Source organism: Camelus bactrianus, chromosome 15 (assembly GCF_048773025.1).
Source record: "Camelus bactrianus isolate YW-2024 breed Bactrian camel chromosome 15, ASM4877302v1, whole genome shotgun sequence".
NCBI lineage: Eukaryota > Metazoa > Chordata > Mammalia > Artiodactyla > Camelidae > Camelus > Camelus bactrianus.
The window spans coordinates 61,383,400-61,398,666 of NC_133553.1; the positions used below are offsets into that span (position 1 = coordinate 61,383,400).

Below are 15,267 nucleotides of genomic sequence, written 5' to 3' on the forward strand. Positions count from 1 at the left end.
AGCGCAGCTGCCCAAGAATTAAACAGAGAAATCGCCCTCTGAGACGGGAAGGTTCCATCTTGGCCTGAGTTCTGTTTCCAAGTTCACGTTGGGGAGGAGGGGGTGGGTGGGAGGGGTGGGTCAGGCATAAAGGCGCTGGTAATGCACCTGGATCCCTTCGGCTTTGACACGCGGGCCTGCCTTAAACCTCCGGCGTGATGTGTCGGGGTGTTTGTATCAGAAAACTCTACACTTGTTTGCGATGGAGAAAAGTAAAAGATCCTAAAACTTGAGGCGTTGGGGAGAAAGAGAAAGGAAGAGAGAAGAGAGAGATGCAAATGGTGAAGGATCCTAGGATGAGTTTTTTAAACAGTAAGAGGTCTCTCAAGGCAAAACGCATCTGAAGGCTTTGGACGAACGTGTCAGCCCTTCGGGCACACACGGGGAGACTACAGTGTCGGGACGGGGGTGATGTGCGGGAGACTGGAAGGCTCAGACGCTCAGCTTTATGGCAATTCCAGTACTAGGGGGAACTGGGCGTTGACTCCTGCAAAGTATGAAAAGAAGCAATACATGTCGCTTAGACAGATACGTGCGCTCTGTGGAACCTGATTTCAGATCTATGTTGTGATGCTCGCCCTCTGTCCCCAGCTCCTCGAAAGCCCACTTAACAGAAACTTGAGTCCTATCTCTCAGACTGATGTAAATTCTTTTAGTTTGCCCATTAAGAGTTGGCCTCAATACACTGTAGAGCTCCTAGTCTTTTGCAAACAACCTCTGCGGATAGGAGCCCCGAATCTTTCTCAAAACTCTTCCCCCTACACCCCCCCCCCCTTTTGCGGTGAGGGTTGGTTCGCAGCTGGCGGGGTGGGATGAGGGTGGTGGCGATGAGGGCGAGGGGCCGGCTGCTTTGGGGGAGTCAGCCTTTTGGCCATCATCAGGGCGGGAATCCGGACTGGCAGTTTGCGTTCCCGGCAGATCGAAGCTCCCTGCTGATCGATTATTTGATAATTGATTTTCCCCGCAGCCAATGCGAGGCCTCCTTGGCGAGAGCGCCTCTTGATTGGCCGAGCCCTCCTCCCCGGCTGCCTACCGAGATTTGGGTGAGCTCATTTTCCAGTCGACCGCAGGGGGAGTTTTCTGCGAGGTTTCAGCTGGAGGGAGGAAAAAAAAAAATCCTGCTCCGAGCCGAGCGAGCTGCGAGCTCTGCTTGGGGATGTGAGGTTTGCAGCCCTCTGGTCGAGCTGCTGTGGCTGAGCCATCTCGGCAGATCAGAGCCGGGCAGGCAGAAAAAGAAAAACAAAAATAACACCATTAAATATAATAATAAAGGGCAAGCTTAGGATGGGAGATTACAGGAAAGGAATTTTTTGTTTAAACCAGAGAATAGGTATTTAAAGGGAGAAAGTTAAAATTAGTGGCTGGTTGCAGCCTCCGAGTTGTGGGTAGGGGCACCTTTTTGTCTGAAATCTCAGATCCTCAAAGTGAATTTCTCATTTTTTCTTTTTCTTTTTTTTCTTTCTTTCTTTCTTTCTTTTTTTTTTTTTTTTTTTGGAACTAGGAGTTTTCCCTGAGCCGGGTTGGGGATAGGAAAGCAGAGCTGGGGGACGGAGGGCTGAGAAGGAGAGCGCGGGGCGTCACCAGGGAAAGAGCACGGCCGAGGCTGGAGCCCCTCGGCGCCTCGAAGACAAAGGCGGCGCGGCCGTAGCCCCAGCCGAGCGCGCCGGCTCCGCCGCGCCGCGCCCTGGGCGCACGGCCGCCTCGCCCGGAGCGGGTCGGAGAAAGAGCCTCCCTCCCCGCGGCTCCCTGGCCCCGGCTCCACCCGCGAGGTCTGGGCTGTTCCGAGCCCGCGTCGGGTTTCGCTTTCCGGCGATCATAAATAGCTTCGTGTTTGTAAACAGGCGCTGGGGGCACATTCCCGGCTCTCGGCTCATTGTTCCCTCCCTTCCTCTCTCACTTCGCGCAGGACGCCGGGGCTGGAGCTGGGGGCCTCCGGGACGAGGAGGTGGGGGCGTCCAGATCCCCAAAGTGAGAAAATGCAAGCATTTCCTTTCCTTGGGCCGGGTGTCCACCTCTGACAGCAAAAAATACTCTAAGCTGGATCTGCAGAAAGCCCCAGCCATCTCCACCCCACGTTCTCAGGACTCCTTAGGCAGAGCCTTTCTCAGCCTTGCTCCTGCTCCTCCTCCTAGCTCCCAGTTTGACTTTTCTACTTGGGGTGTTTGGTTCTAAGAATCCACTACTTCCTGCATCAGCTCCCTCTGCCCCGAAAAATACTGGCAGACCCCAATAATTTCTAGGAAAGTCAGGAAGTCTATGAGCGGAGCCCTGTGCAAAATAACTCCTGCTGCTGCCTACCCCGCGCTTGGTCCCAATTTATTTCAAGACAGTCGGCTTTGGGGAGAGAGTCTGGAGAGGGAGGGAGAGAAAAGAATACGGAAAATAATGCCGGAGGCCGGGAGCTGCTGCCCGCGCTTGTGCGCGTGTGCCCTGGGTGTGTGGGTGTTTGTGCCTGGGCGTGCGATTTAATGGAGCGCCTCTCTGCCTCTCCAGTGCGGCCAGAGCTCGCTTCGCGCACCCACCCCTGCCGAGGAGCCTACTTGCTGCAGCCCAATGCATTGTGTAAGACGCGACCTGTTATGGCCACCACTACTTCCGGGTTCTAGCATTCTGGTCGGAATCCACCTCTCCGCCTGTGCAACACACACTTTACACACGCACGGGGACTGCAAGCGGGCAGCATCGATCGTGGCTCCTTTAAGACAAACTCAGACAGACATTTTTTTTAACCCTCCTCCTCTAATCTCCCTCCAGTGCAGCAGTTGCAAAGAGGGAGAGAGAGAGAGAGAGAAAGAGAAAGAGAGCGAGCGAGAGAAGAGAGAAACTGATTAGGAATTAGGACTGATTCAAGGGAAGCGAGCGCTAGGGCTTTGTGCATTTGAATATTAACATTTGAGGTGTTCTGACCAGAAGAAGACAGAGCGGATGATCATTCATTCACCACGTTGACAACCTCGCCTGTGATTGACAGCCGGAGTGGCAGAAAGCCATGAGATTTGGTAGTTGGGTCTGAGGGGCGCTTTTTTTTTAAACTGATTTTTTGGGGAGAGAAGATCTGCTTTTTTTTTTTTTTTGCCCCCGCTGCTGTCTTGGAAACGGAGCGCTTTTATGCTCAGTGACTCGGGCGATTTGCTTCAGGTCCCGTAGACCGAAGATCTGGGACCAGTAGCTCACGTTGCTGGAGACGTTAAGGGATTTTTCGTCGTGCTTTTCATTTTTTTTTTTCCGGGGGAGTTTGCGTATTTGTTTCTTTTCACACTGGCCTTAAAGAGGATATATTAGAAGTTGAAATAGGAAGGGAGCCAGGGAGGCCGATGGCGCAAAGGGTACGTATTAAAAAACAATTGTGGAACTCAAATGTGAGATTAAATTGAAACGTGGCTGAAAGACACTGCTAAAAAGTTTCCTTTTTTCTCTGTCTTTTTGAATGAGGCTCCTAAAGCCATGGCCTAAAGCGAGAGGATTTATTCAATGCATTTGTAGACTTATGTATGTTCCATGTAATTGTTAATTCAAGTAATGAAGTTTTCTATAGATTCCTAACCAGCAGCTATATAAATAAAAATACAAGCTTGGGCAATCATCTGTTTAAAAAAACAGAAACAAAAAAACCGCTAGCTACCTAATGCTATATAGTGTGAGCATTCAAGGAGCAGAAGTTTACAGCTATTTTAAAACTAAAATAAGCAGCTAGAAACTTCTGATATGTTATTGATTGTGGTCATCTCTAATATCACTGAAAGTATTTAGCATTTTTTAAGCAACTAACTTTGTCATAGTACAACGGTTTGGGGGGTCGGAAAGCATTCATCTTTTTAAAGTAATTTTAATGTTCATGGCTTTTTATGCAAGATAATACTTTGTAAGTTTTTCTTAGAAAAGCCTAGCACTAATTGGATGCTAAGCACACAACTCCTCACTTTAAAAATGCAATACTAATTTCCCCAATATTCCTATTTGAATGGAAATGTAGTGAGAGTAAAGTGAGACAATGACAACCCAACTGAGGTAGTTTCTTAAAAGAAAGGGGGTCTACAAAAAGCTTTCCTTGCATAATTTGTGCCCTGGCCCTCAAAGCTCTGTTTGCAAAAGAAAGTTACTAGGCTGACACATTTTTTTCTTTACTCTTTTGGTTCAGGCAAATGTCAGCGTTCTTCCAAACTCTTTTCACACCTCTGGCTTTAAGGAGATGAAAGTGGCAATTCCTCTTTTCTTTGAAAATCATTTCACTCTCAGTGCCTCCAAATCTTGAGAAAAGACCTTGTCTGAAATGAAGCCATGAGAAAAATCTAAATAGCTAAATTTCGCACAACAAAATAATGACACACTATGAAAGTAGTTTTTCTACAGGAGGCAGATGGGAGGGTTGCATATGTATTTGCTTTTAAATTTGCTTTAAACATGATGAGTAACATTTGCCTCATTGACTTCTAGTCTGGGGGGAAAAGTTCACAAGAGCAGAAAAATAGACTAACTGCTCCAACTACAGATTTTCTTTAACTTTGGGGGGATATTGCTCAAGTCTAAATTCAACCCTAATGTACAAGAGAAGCTACCCTTCTCTGTTTCACTTATAAGGGGGCCAGTTAGTTTTGTATAATTTAGCAGAGTTTGTCTTGGAAAGCAAAGGGAATGCAGTATCTTGCAGGACTGCCTAACCCCACGCTGGCAGGGAAATAAAATGAGAAGCCTGTCTGAATTCACGTGCTTGGCTTAGCTGTTCCCATCGTAACTTTTTTTTTTCTTTTTTAAATTCCCCCTGATGGGAAGGGGCTCTGAAACTAGGCAGGTTTGCTGCACTGTCCTGGCACGTTTTATTATTGTGATTTTGAATTTCCTCCTCTAGAGACGTGCACGTTTTACCTTCCGCCCTCCGGGAGAATGCCTCCCTTTCTTCCTTCTTTCTTCCTTCCTTCCTTGCCAAAGGAGCCTGAATTTCTGGCTAGTTGATAGGGATACAAGTTAGGGCAAGACCATTCAACCTAGCCGAGTCTCACCTTGAATCCTAGAATTTGTACTTTAAAAAATATTTTTTACATAAGAAATCTCAACTTCAGAGATGCAAGGCCACCGAATTCCGGGTTGAAGGATCCAGCTGGACTGACATTATATAAGCCCTGTGCCTTGCCGTTCCCCCATTTGCCCGCCTGGCCTTCTGAACCGTGTTTCTCTCCTGTTTGTCATGCAGTACGACGACCTACCCCATTACGGGGGCATGGATGGAGTAGGCATCCCCTCCACGATGTATGGGGACCCGCACGCGGCCAGGTCCATGCAGCCGGTCCACCACCTGAACCACGGGCCTCCTCTGCACTCGCATCAGTACCCGCACACAGCTCACACCAACGCCATGGCTCCCAGCATGGGTTCCTCCGTCAATGACGCTTTAAAGAGAGATAAAGATGCCATTTATGGGTAGGTACGACGGGCAGCAAGTTAAATACTTGAGAGGCGATGCTTCCCCTCTTTCCCTTTGCCCTTGGCAAGAGGAAAGCCAGAGCTCTCTGGATTGAAGGTACATTATTTGGTGACTTTTCATCTGCTTTGCATGGAGACTGAGGGGAAGGCGGCCTGCCATCCCTATTGCACCCCAGCTCCACACACGCTCCGCGCCTGCCCAGCGCCCCGCTTTGCCGAGGCCATGCCCGCCGAGGGGTCGCCGTGCAGAAGTTGCCAGAGGTCCCTTGTCTCCCCAGACCCTGGCTCCGCTCCGTAGCTCAGCGGGTTGGAGTCCTCACTCGCTCGATTTCGCTGGGAGAGTGTTTGGGGTTTCTAAATGCAGGCGCCTTTGTGTTGGAACGAAACTTTTAGTTTCAAGGAAAATCTTTTAAGCCACTGATTGTTCTGACTTGCTAAGTTTACTCAGCAACCGTATGCTGGCTCTGCCACCGCACAATAAAATCAGGGGAGGACAGTTGCAGGTCAGGCAAGGGGAAACAGGCTTTGCATTGAGGAGGTCGGGCCACTGTAGTCAAGGAGAGGAGCTTGCTCTGAATTGTTGCAGACCTTAGGAAACTTCTAGCCGTTTTCGTACTTGTGTTCAAAGGCGAAACCTGCAGGATTTAGAAGTAGAAGCCGGGTGCTCTCGGGCCGGCGTTGTCTTCCGGCTGCTGTTCACACCGGGTTCTCCCCCGCCCTCCGGTTCGACCCTGGACTAGTAAAACCCTTTGAAAGTCATTTGTGCCTACTGTGTGCTGATGCATTTGAGGATCTCTTTTTAATTGGCAGCAACTTTTCTTTCTATTTATTTATCCTTTTGGGAAAAAAAATCAGGCAACACTGACCGTCCCGGGCTGAAAACCCTTTCTGCTTTATCTTCTGGTCCCTTATGCGATGGGCTTGCTTAAATCCCAGCGTCCTCTCCGCAGCGTTAACTGCAAATGGTTTAGTCTCTGGGGCAGAACATTTGGGGAAGCTTTGAAAAGGACCCCAAACTGTTAAATTCCCAGCTGGGCTGTGAGAGCTAATAAAAGACTTGAGACACCTTCTTGAGCATTAGAAGAAGCCTTTTTTTTTTTTTTAAATGGGCTGAGATAGGCGACATCTAGGCCCCTCGAAATGCTAGCTGCTTTGCCATTCCGCAGGGACAAAATGAAAGGCTTGACCGCAGGAACATTTGAGGGAACTTTCTTTAGGGGGCGGAGGAGGCCATCGGCGAAGGGAGGGAAGTGTGCAGGCAGCCGAGCAGGAGCCCTCCTGCTCTCCGAGGGCCGTGGGGTCGGGATCGGGAAAGGCAGCCCTCTGACACTAGGTCCTGCAGCCAGAGAGGTCTTTTCCCCAAGTTAGCTGAGCTCCTGCCACCAAGATCCCCAGAGCCTTGGGCTGGGCGAGGCGGCCTTGCAGGAACCCATTTGAACGCGCTTCCCCGACCCGTGCGCCCAGCGCCTTTCTCCTCTTCCAGGTCCTGGATGCTCAGCGGAGGGACGAGGGCTTGTCGGGGTGGGAAACTTAATTCAAAATGGCTGCTGGAACCGCTTGGGTTTTATTCTTAGCAAATGTTACCAATTTCTCCGGCCAGATATGCTGAACCAGTCCTCAGATACGGTCTATGGCTTAGGGCCTCCGACTTCGGGGGGCCCAAGGAGGAAAGGGGAGGTGAGCAGTCACCTGGGGGGGGTTGAGGGGGGAAAGGGGAACAAGTAGATGACAAATTCAGGGAGGGGGGTCCCTGCCTTGAGCTCCTCCGGCTGTTTTTCTTGGTCACCTTTTTTTTTTTCTCACTGACGCGGGACTAACCATTGTGTTGTTTGTGACTGTTGTATTTTCTTGCAGACACCCCCTCTTCCCTCTCTTAGCACTGATTTTTGAGAAATGTGAATTAGCTACTTGTACCCCCCGCGAGCCGGGGGTGGCGGGCGGGGACGTCTGCTCCTCAGAGTCATTCAATGAAGATATAGCCGTGTTCGCCAAACAGGTCAGCAAAATCAATGTTTCAAAAGTAAAAGAAAAAAAAAAAAAACCCAAACCTCCCTCCCCCGACCCAGCACATTTTGAAAAGTAACCAGCCAACAGTCCGCCCTAAGCCAGGCCTGTTACATCTTCCCTGAACTTTTCCTCCTAAATGAGTGTCTGTTTGCGGACGGCCCCAAATCACCCATATTCTCACCCACTTCCGCTCCCCAACCCGACGCAGAAAGCTCACTCTGTAAAGTGCAGCCCCAAACCCCTCGCGCAGGAGCTGCCTGGGACCGGGCGAGCTGGGCAGTGATCTCTAGAAGCACAGTTGCTGGGAGAAGTAACCCTGAGCTCTGGGCTTGTTTTTGGCTTGTTTGACTCACATTGAAGGGTTTCTGCGCGGGACGAACTCGGTGTCACCGAGTCTGTCCCGGAGGTTACATCCTGCCCCCGATCTTGTAATGAGGCAAGAAACTAGGAAGGCAACCAGATTTCAAATGTTTCTTTCTTTCCCCCCCTCTCCCCTCCCTCTCCCCTCTCCTTCTCACTTGCATTTAGATTCGCGCAGAAAAACCTCTATTTTCTTCTAATCCAGAACTGGATAACTTGGTAAGAGCGGACCCCTCACTCCCTTCCCCCACATCTTCCCTCCCCCCCAAGACCCCCCTCCCCCCAAGCTTTGCTTTGAGAGCCCTGAGGTTTCTAGATGGGTCTTGCCGTAGTTGCAAGTGGGCTGCAGAGCTTTCCATCCACCGGCAAGTGGTCCGGGACAAGGTCCCGGGGAAATAAATTCACCTCGAGAGGGGCCGGGCGAGCCGGCGCGGGGGAAACGCGAGCTTTTGTTTTTTATGACAGCCGGGCAGCGCGGCTCTAATCAGCGCGGGGATTTATCTCCGGGCCTGTCAGCGTGTGTGCTTAAACTTTGCGGACTTCCCAGCCCTCAAAGTCGCGTCACGAGGGCAGCAACTGGGCCCGAGCCCCCCAACCACCAGTGTGTCTGAAAGGTGTGCGGAAGGCAGTGGAAACTTGGCAGTGTGAAAAGCCACAGTTTGGGGGCTGTTGGGATATTCTCGGTGCGCTCCTTCCAAAGAAACACCTAGCCGAGGGATGCAGCCCTTTGGAGGATGGGGGTAGGGGCAGTGGGGCTGAGACAAGGGGGAGTCGTGGGGGAAGAGAGTGTTTACGACCCCCACTTAAATGCTTTGTTGTTGTTTTAGCTATTTTTTTTCCTCCTTAAGAAATATAAACCTCTAGATGGTACCCAGTCGCTGCTGTTAAGTTTTAGTGTTATTGCCATAAATCAAAATAACTCTATTTACTGGGGGGAGGGGTGGGCTGGAGATGTTAGAGCTGTGACAGCCAATTTTCTGCAAACTAGGACTGGGGTGCTCATTCTTTTTGTATCTTTGCAGATGATTCAAGCCATACAAGTATTAAGGTTTCATCTGTTGGAATTAGAGAAGGTAATTTCTCTAGCTTTTTCTCCTTTTACTCCCCTCTGCCCCCCAACACACAGAAGGGGAGGGTTCAGAATGGCTGAAGTTCAGGCTTCTGGGACATTTGCATAAATGTCTTTCTCTCTGGTAATTAGTGTCAAGGCCAATCTTAGCGTCCATTTCTCTTTGCAGTTTAATTACAATTTCAGCCACTAAAACCGGGATCACAAACGCCCCAGCCTTGTATTCATTCTTAATACCTTGCTGGCTTTGTATAAACAGTTGCAATTCTATGCATCCCCTTTGATGTGTAGAATGCTGTTGTGAGTTTGCTTCACAGGTTATACCTCTGTAGTCTCTTCTCTTCCTCTTCCTCCTTTTCTTCACTACCACTGGGAGGGGAGAGTTTTGTTTAGTTTTAGTGAGTTTCTGGAAGACAGTCTGAGAGCAGCGGCAGGTCAGACACAGAGGAGAGGCGGAGAGGGAGGAGGAGGAGTGGGCAGGGAATCTAGAAGAGGTGGTGGGGGAGGCACTTGAAACATTTTGCAGAGACAAAGCATAGTTGATAGTTGTGTCAATTTCTTGAATCTGGGACTCCTGCACACACACCCCACCTTCACACTCAAGAAGGGGTGTGGAATAACGTGATTTTGCTAGATATTCTGTAAATCTCAGCAATAAAAACTTAATGTATTATAATTCAAACTACCATTAAATTGCAAGCACACTAGGGTTCCTTGGGAATTTTTGCATGTCATTGTTGCCTGGGTCCTGTAAGAGACCACTCTACTTACACCTAAATATTTTGAAGCATTCTTTTTCCTAAAAAAAGAAATCAATTAGATACATTTTTGTGGCTGTAGGGTTTTTTCTCCCGTATCATGAGCCCCCCTCCCCCCCCTTTTTTAAGGAAGCATCCTAAAATATGCCTCTTATGGATGGAAACCCTAATTACAAATGTTATTAGGACTTGGGTTGTCAGGCATATGTCCTATGCCAACACAGTATTGGTCCTTTGGAGAATATACATACATATAGTTTGTTATTAGACATGTTGGAAAAGGATTTATGATAAAGTAACTGGACGAAATTAAATAGTTTACCTTAAATGTCACCCACGCAGGTCACCTCTCTAATGGCCACAGCCCTGGGAGCAGATGAATTTAACACGGGTGTTGAATATGGTGTAGCCTGTGAATCATCTTGTCACTGTCAATTTTCTGGGATATCTCTATTTTGCAAGAAAAGAAAGTTATTCCTAATTCTGGATGCATCTGGGGGTCTCTGGAGGACAATTGCCCTGTGTTTCCCCTATTTGGAAGTTTGGATCTCACAAGGGGGGTGGACTGCACTTGTCAATGTCATTTATGAACTCCTGATTATATTTCCATTTTTTTATTTCTGTCATAATGTAGGTACACGAATTATGTGACAATTTCTGCCACCGGTATATTAGCTGTTTGAAAGGGAAAATGCCTATCGATTTGGTGATAGACGATAGAGAAGGAGGATCAAAATCAGACAGTGAAGATATAACAAGATCAGCAAATCTAACCGACCAGGTATGCGCTTTTCAATTTCAACATCCCTGGGAAAAAAAAATCTGTATGCATATTGCTTGCTGGGTCACTACCACCTCCTTTTATTATTTGCATATGATTAAGTCCCTTTTAGATACATTTCCATCGAAATGAAAATTTTTGAATAATGTGGCTATTATTGCTTCATTAAGGCTGGCTCTGGGATTCGACCTGGAGAGATGAGCTTGTAAAAGCTTTGCCTGCAAACTTGACCTGTTTCTTGTCGCTTTTAATTTTTGTCTTTATTTTATTTACCCTCTATAATAATGGGAGTGTTCACTGCCAGTGACCGCCTCTGATTGTAGGGCTTTGTTCTGGAGCATTTCCACCCCCCCTTCTATCTCAAAGAAAAGAAAAGTGTAGGGTCTGCTTATTTCTTATTTTATTAGGAATAAATCCAAGATAGGTGGTCTAAGAGAGACAGGGAGGGTTTGAAATCTAGCAAATGCTGGCTATTTTCTCCCTGTCTATACGGTTCATTAGCCTGTCTTGTCAGTTTTCCTCGGCCGAACGCTTCTAGACCTCACTGAACATTGCTTTGTGCAGTGCCCGCTGCAAGCTCGCCCATTTTATTGTACTTAATAGAAAAAATAAGACCAGGCCGAGGTTATAAAAACAGATAAATATGGACGTTTCTCCTCCTCCTTTCCACTCATCCTCCAGCTGGTACGTGCTCTGGGCCCTCTGGGTTGGCAGCTTTTGGAAGTGTCAGCGTCAGAGGCACCCCGGTGACTCCCTCGGTGTGGCGGGTGGGGGACCTCGCGCCGCCCTGCTCTCAACTGCCGGCCTCTGCCTGCTTCGCCCCCTCCTCGCTCGTCCTCCCTGCAGGCCCTTCTTCCGCTGCGTTGCTAAGTGGGGACGACTTTTATTTGGAGTGGCTGGGGGGGGGGGATTTCTCTCTCTCTCTCTCACCCCAACACCACTGTTTCCTCCCAGTCTCTCTCTCTCCCTCTCTCCCCCTCTTTCTCTCTCTCCTGTCCCCGTATCTCTGGATTGGCCCTAAGGAATTGCAAAAATGCCATGAAAGTGAAAACGTGAGGAGTGGGTGAGATGAAACAGGGCTCAGGACAGCTCTTGGTTGCGAATTGTTGCAGCGCGTCTGGAGAGTTGGGTTGCGGGCCTCCTGCGCCTCTCCACACATAAGTGAAGGCCCAGAGTTGTTTCTCTTTCTGACTTGGCACGTGAGTCCCGTCTTGGGGGAGAGATCAGCCTGCCTTTGTTAAGCCAAAGGACAGCCAGTCATACAGAGGTTTTCCTTTGCAAACCCTGCCATGATCACGCTTGGGCGGCTGTCTTGCAGAGTCCTTGCCGGAGTGCCCGACTCCTCCGTCTTGGTGTCCTCCTAAAGTTTGCTTCTCTCCACATCACCCCCTTAAAATTCCCAGCTTGGACTTTTCTGGGTGACCCCGCGGCGGAGGCTGAATCCCTCCTTTCCCCACGAAAGAGTGGAGGGCAGGCAAAGCTGAGCTTTAAGAGCGCCAACGAGCCGGGTCTTTTCTACTCTGGCAAGTTGCAAACTTTCGGCAGTGTAGACGAGTGCACGGAACAGGCAGCCGGCGCAATCCCGGCGCGGCCCGGCCGAGGTGGGAACCCTGCAGGCGGCTCTCGGCCCCGGCCCCGCGGGCCGCCGGGCCTCCCGCCTGGTTCAGGCCGCCAGCCCTCGCCCGGGAGCTGTTAAATGCTGATTCCGCTGAGGAACCCTCGGGTAGCTGCTGTTGAATAAAAATTGTAATCCAACAAGCCTAACTAGAAAATGGGATTCTAAAAGCTCCGGAGTGCTGGGTACATAAAGCTATTTGAGCAAATTACAAGAATCGCTTAGGGGCACAAATGAAATCAACACTTTAATTGCCTCCAAAATGAAGATTTATACCCCATTTTCTCAACGAATCATTATTTTATTAAAGTCAAAGATGAAGGACCAAAGTTATGGGTGCTTGGGGCGGGGGATACAAAACTGATGAAACATCACTGGGTTCTCCCCCTACTCCTTCGGTAAACTTTTGTTACTCAATTGCCTTTATTTGAGACAGGCAGATTGGTAGGCAGTTGTCTTGGGTGAAAATTCACTCTTACTCTCCTCCCCCACCTCGAAAATGAGCAGCGTGCGTCCGGTCCCGCCGCTTACGAGTGGGCTTCGAAGCTCCGGCTGAGCTCGTGGCCCGGATGGCCTGTGCGCGTGGGCGCGCTCGCGTGACCCCTCGGGCTCTCCCCGGTCTCCGTTGGTCGGACGGAGGGCAGCAAGCCTGAGTCCGTGCTTGCGAATGGTCCGCTTCCCAGGAGCCGGGAGCGAGTGTGCCTGCGCTCCCTTTGGAGAGGGAAGCCCAGGTCGCGGGGCGCACGCGGGACGTTGCCTCGGCAGCGCGGTGGAGTTCCCTGTCCAGGGAAGTGGGGACTGAGGGACGAGGCACCAGGGCCCCCTCGTAGGCGCCAGTGCTCCCAACTGGAGCCGGATCTCGGGTCCCCGGGGGAGCTGGACCCCTAGTGCGGCGCCCTGAGGGCCGAGCCCGGAAAGGACGGCCTCGCCACCTGTCTGCGAATGTGGCCCAGCCAGTTTGAGCCCCGGCAGAGGGTGCGCTGCGGCACTGGATGCTTCAGGTGTGGTGCGAGCGCGGGGACTCGTTAGCTCATTAACCCCTCTGTCTCTAGGGCCCTGCTGGAGGCCCAGTTTATTTTACTTTTTCCCTCAGAGGGCGCGAAGGCTGCCACCCGCACAGAACCTGGGATCCCCGACTTTGATACCAGCCGGTTTCCGGGAGGGCTAAGTCTGTGGAAATCTACTTGGCCTTGTAGTATTGTTGGTTTGTTTTTTTCTTCTTCTTCCTCCTCTTATCAGATTAAGACGCCAGTAGAAGCCATAAGCCATAAACCATAAGCTCGCTCTCCCCCACCCCACCACCATCGTCCCCCTCCCTTCACTCCCAGATCCCGAGGTCCCAGGCCCGAGAGCCCCATCCCACGGGCGCAGGCCTCCCGGGCGCCCTCTCCCGACGGCCAGCTTCCCCGCTCCGCACGGATGCACCCGACGCCCCGGAGCCTGGGGGCAGCGAAGGAGAAGCGGGGGCTTCCGAGCCTCGGCAAGGGGCGAGGGCCCGGCTGCGACCCCGGGCGTCGGCCTGGCGCAGAGGGGGCCACCGTGTGAGGCGTCGAGGCCAGAGCTGAGCCTGGTTGGCGGTGGAGAAGGGCGCGGCGCGAGGGGAGGCGGGGCTCGTGTCTGAGGGACCCAGGGTGGAACCGGGGGCGCCGAGAGGGGTTAGGCGGGGAAGAACCCGGCTACCCAGACGCCAGGCTTTAGGCCGCGCTCCTGGAAGGGGCTGTCGAGTGAAGTCTTCTTTCCCAGGGCTGTCTGTTGCTCGCCACTCCTTGAGTCTAAGCATTTTCCACTCCAAGAACGAGTCGAGAGGGAGTGGAGAGAGGAGCTAGGCTCCCCGGCCCCAGAGGCCGCCACCCGGGGCGGCCAGGCCTGCTCGCAGGGAGCGGGTCTAGCTGGGCCTGTGCTCCGGCATCAACCCGGGTTCTCCCACAAACAGTGGAAGGCAAAGGAACTGTCCCTGTGGATTACAATTTTTATTCAACAGCAGCTCTCCGGGGGGTCCTCGGCTGAATCTGCATTTAACAGCTCCTGGGCGGGGGCTGGCGGGCTGCACAGGGCGCCCTGTTGCATGTTAATCCAGATTTGTCCCTGACATCTGGGGAGAAGTAATGTCGCTCGCGGAGATGGAACCAGAAAGCCACGCTCGCCAGGCAGGTTAAATGCCAAGTGCTGCTGGGCTCCTCGGGGAGGGGGGACCGCCGCCGGGGCTGCGCGGCCCAGGCTGGAGAGCGCCAGGCTTCCGGGCCTCGGGGATCCGGGGCGGCCCTGGGCCAGAGCGCTTTGGTTCCCCAGTGGGTCAGGGAACCCAGGTGGTGACGGTTTTATTTGAAGAGTCGGGAATGTTGTTTCTAAAGCATAGTTGGAGATAAAATTCTTACAACTGAACTTGGACTTGGTTGAAAACACCCCCTCTCTGCAAAGTGGAGTGGGGATGCCTCCAAGGGAGATTTAAACTCTCTCTTTTTGGAAGGTGTTTCTCAGGAATGAGGATGGGGAGGCCTAATGTTCTTGATGAATTGGATCTGCTGCTTTAGGGGGAAAAAAAAATAGATGAGGCCCTGGGATATTTACTAATACTAGGAATGCAAGCCGTTTATTTTCATCCAATAAGGAAGCGGGACACAAACAGCGAGGGTCAGGAAAATGGTCCCTTTGTCAGGTAGTTTCTAAATGCTTACACATGGACACACCTTATTTAAATTGTAAATACTTTAGAGCTTCTCACTTAATGCCTTAATCCTGGAACCTCTCAGTCCACAGGGCTTGCAAGCAATGGGGTCTTAGAATGGTCTAACTTCACTTTTGATTGTTGTTGTGGGTCGTGTGGGGTACTTTATTCCTTTTTGAAATATGTCAAAGGGAAATTATGGCAAGATTCTCTTTAATGATTAAATAATAAGGTGTTGACTGCCTGTCACTACAGGGGCTAATTGGGATGTTCATTCTAGGCTCTTTATTGCTTAATATCCTTTGATTTAAAAGGTAGTTGTTTACCAGGTGTGTTTTTACTGTTGTTTTCTGGCTGGCTTTGTGTGTGTGTTTATGTGTGAATGTCAGATTAGTGATGTATTGATTCTTAGGAGGGGCACTTCAAAAACATCCGAGGAAAAAAATAAAGTACAGAGTATATGCCCATAGTTGAGATCAGTTACATTGTCCAGTGTCTCGAAGTCTAAATGCTAATATTACAAAAGTTATTCCCTTTTCCTGGCTTCTGTCTCTT

General features: G+C 50.6%; 1 protein-coding gene across 2 annotated transcripts in view; it reads left to right on the plus strand.

The window, feature by feature from the left end:
- Positions 1-2,454: 2,454 nt before the first annotated feature.
- Positions 2,455-15,267, plus strand: part of MEIS1 (Meis homeobox 1) — a 131,791-nt gene continuing 118,978 nt past the window's right edge. Inside the window, exons 1-6 of one of the 2 annotated variants that reach the window (XM_045523213.2) lie at positions 2,455-3,365; positions 5,228-5,454; positions 7,312-7,453; positions 7,993-8,043; positions 8,847-8,897; positions 10,286-10,432. In XM_045523213.2, coding sequence (XP_045379169.2) covers positions 3,354-3,365; positions 5,228-5,454; positions 7,312-7,453; positions 7,993-8,043; positions 8,847-8,897; positions 10,286-10,432 — 630 coding nt within the window. In that variant the 5' untranslated portion in view covers positions 2,455-3,353. The remainder of the gene's footprint in view (positions 3,366-5,227; positions 5,455-7,311; positions 7,454-7,992; positions 8,044-8,846; positions 8,898-10,285; positions 10,433-15,267) is intronic. The other variant, XM_010963770.3, reaches the window with a different exon arrangement.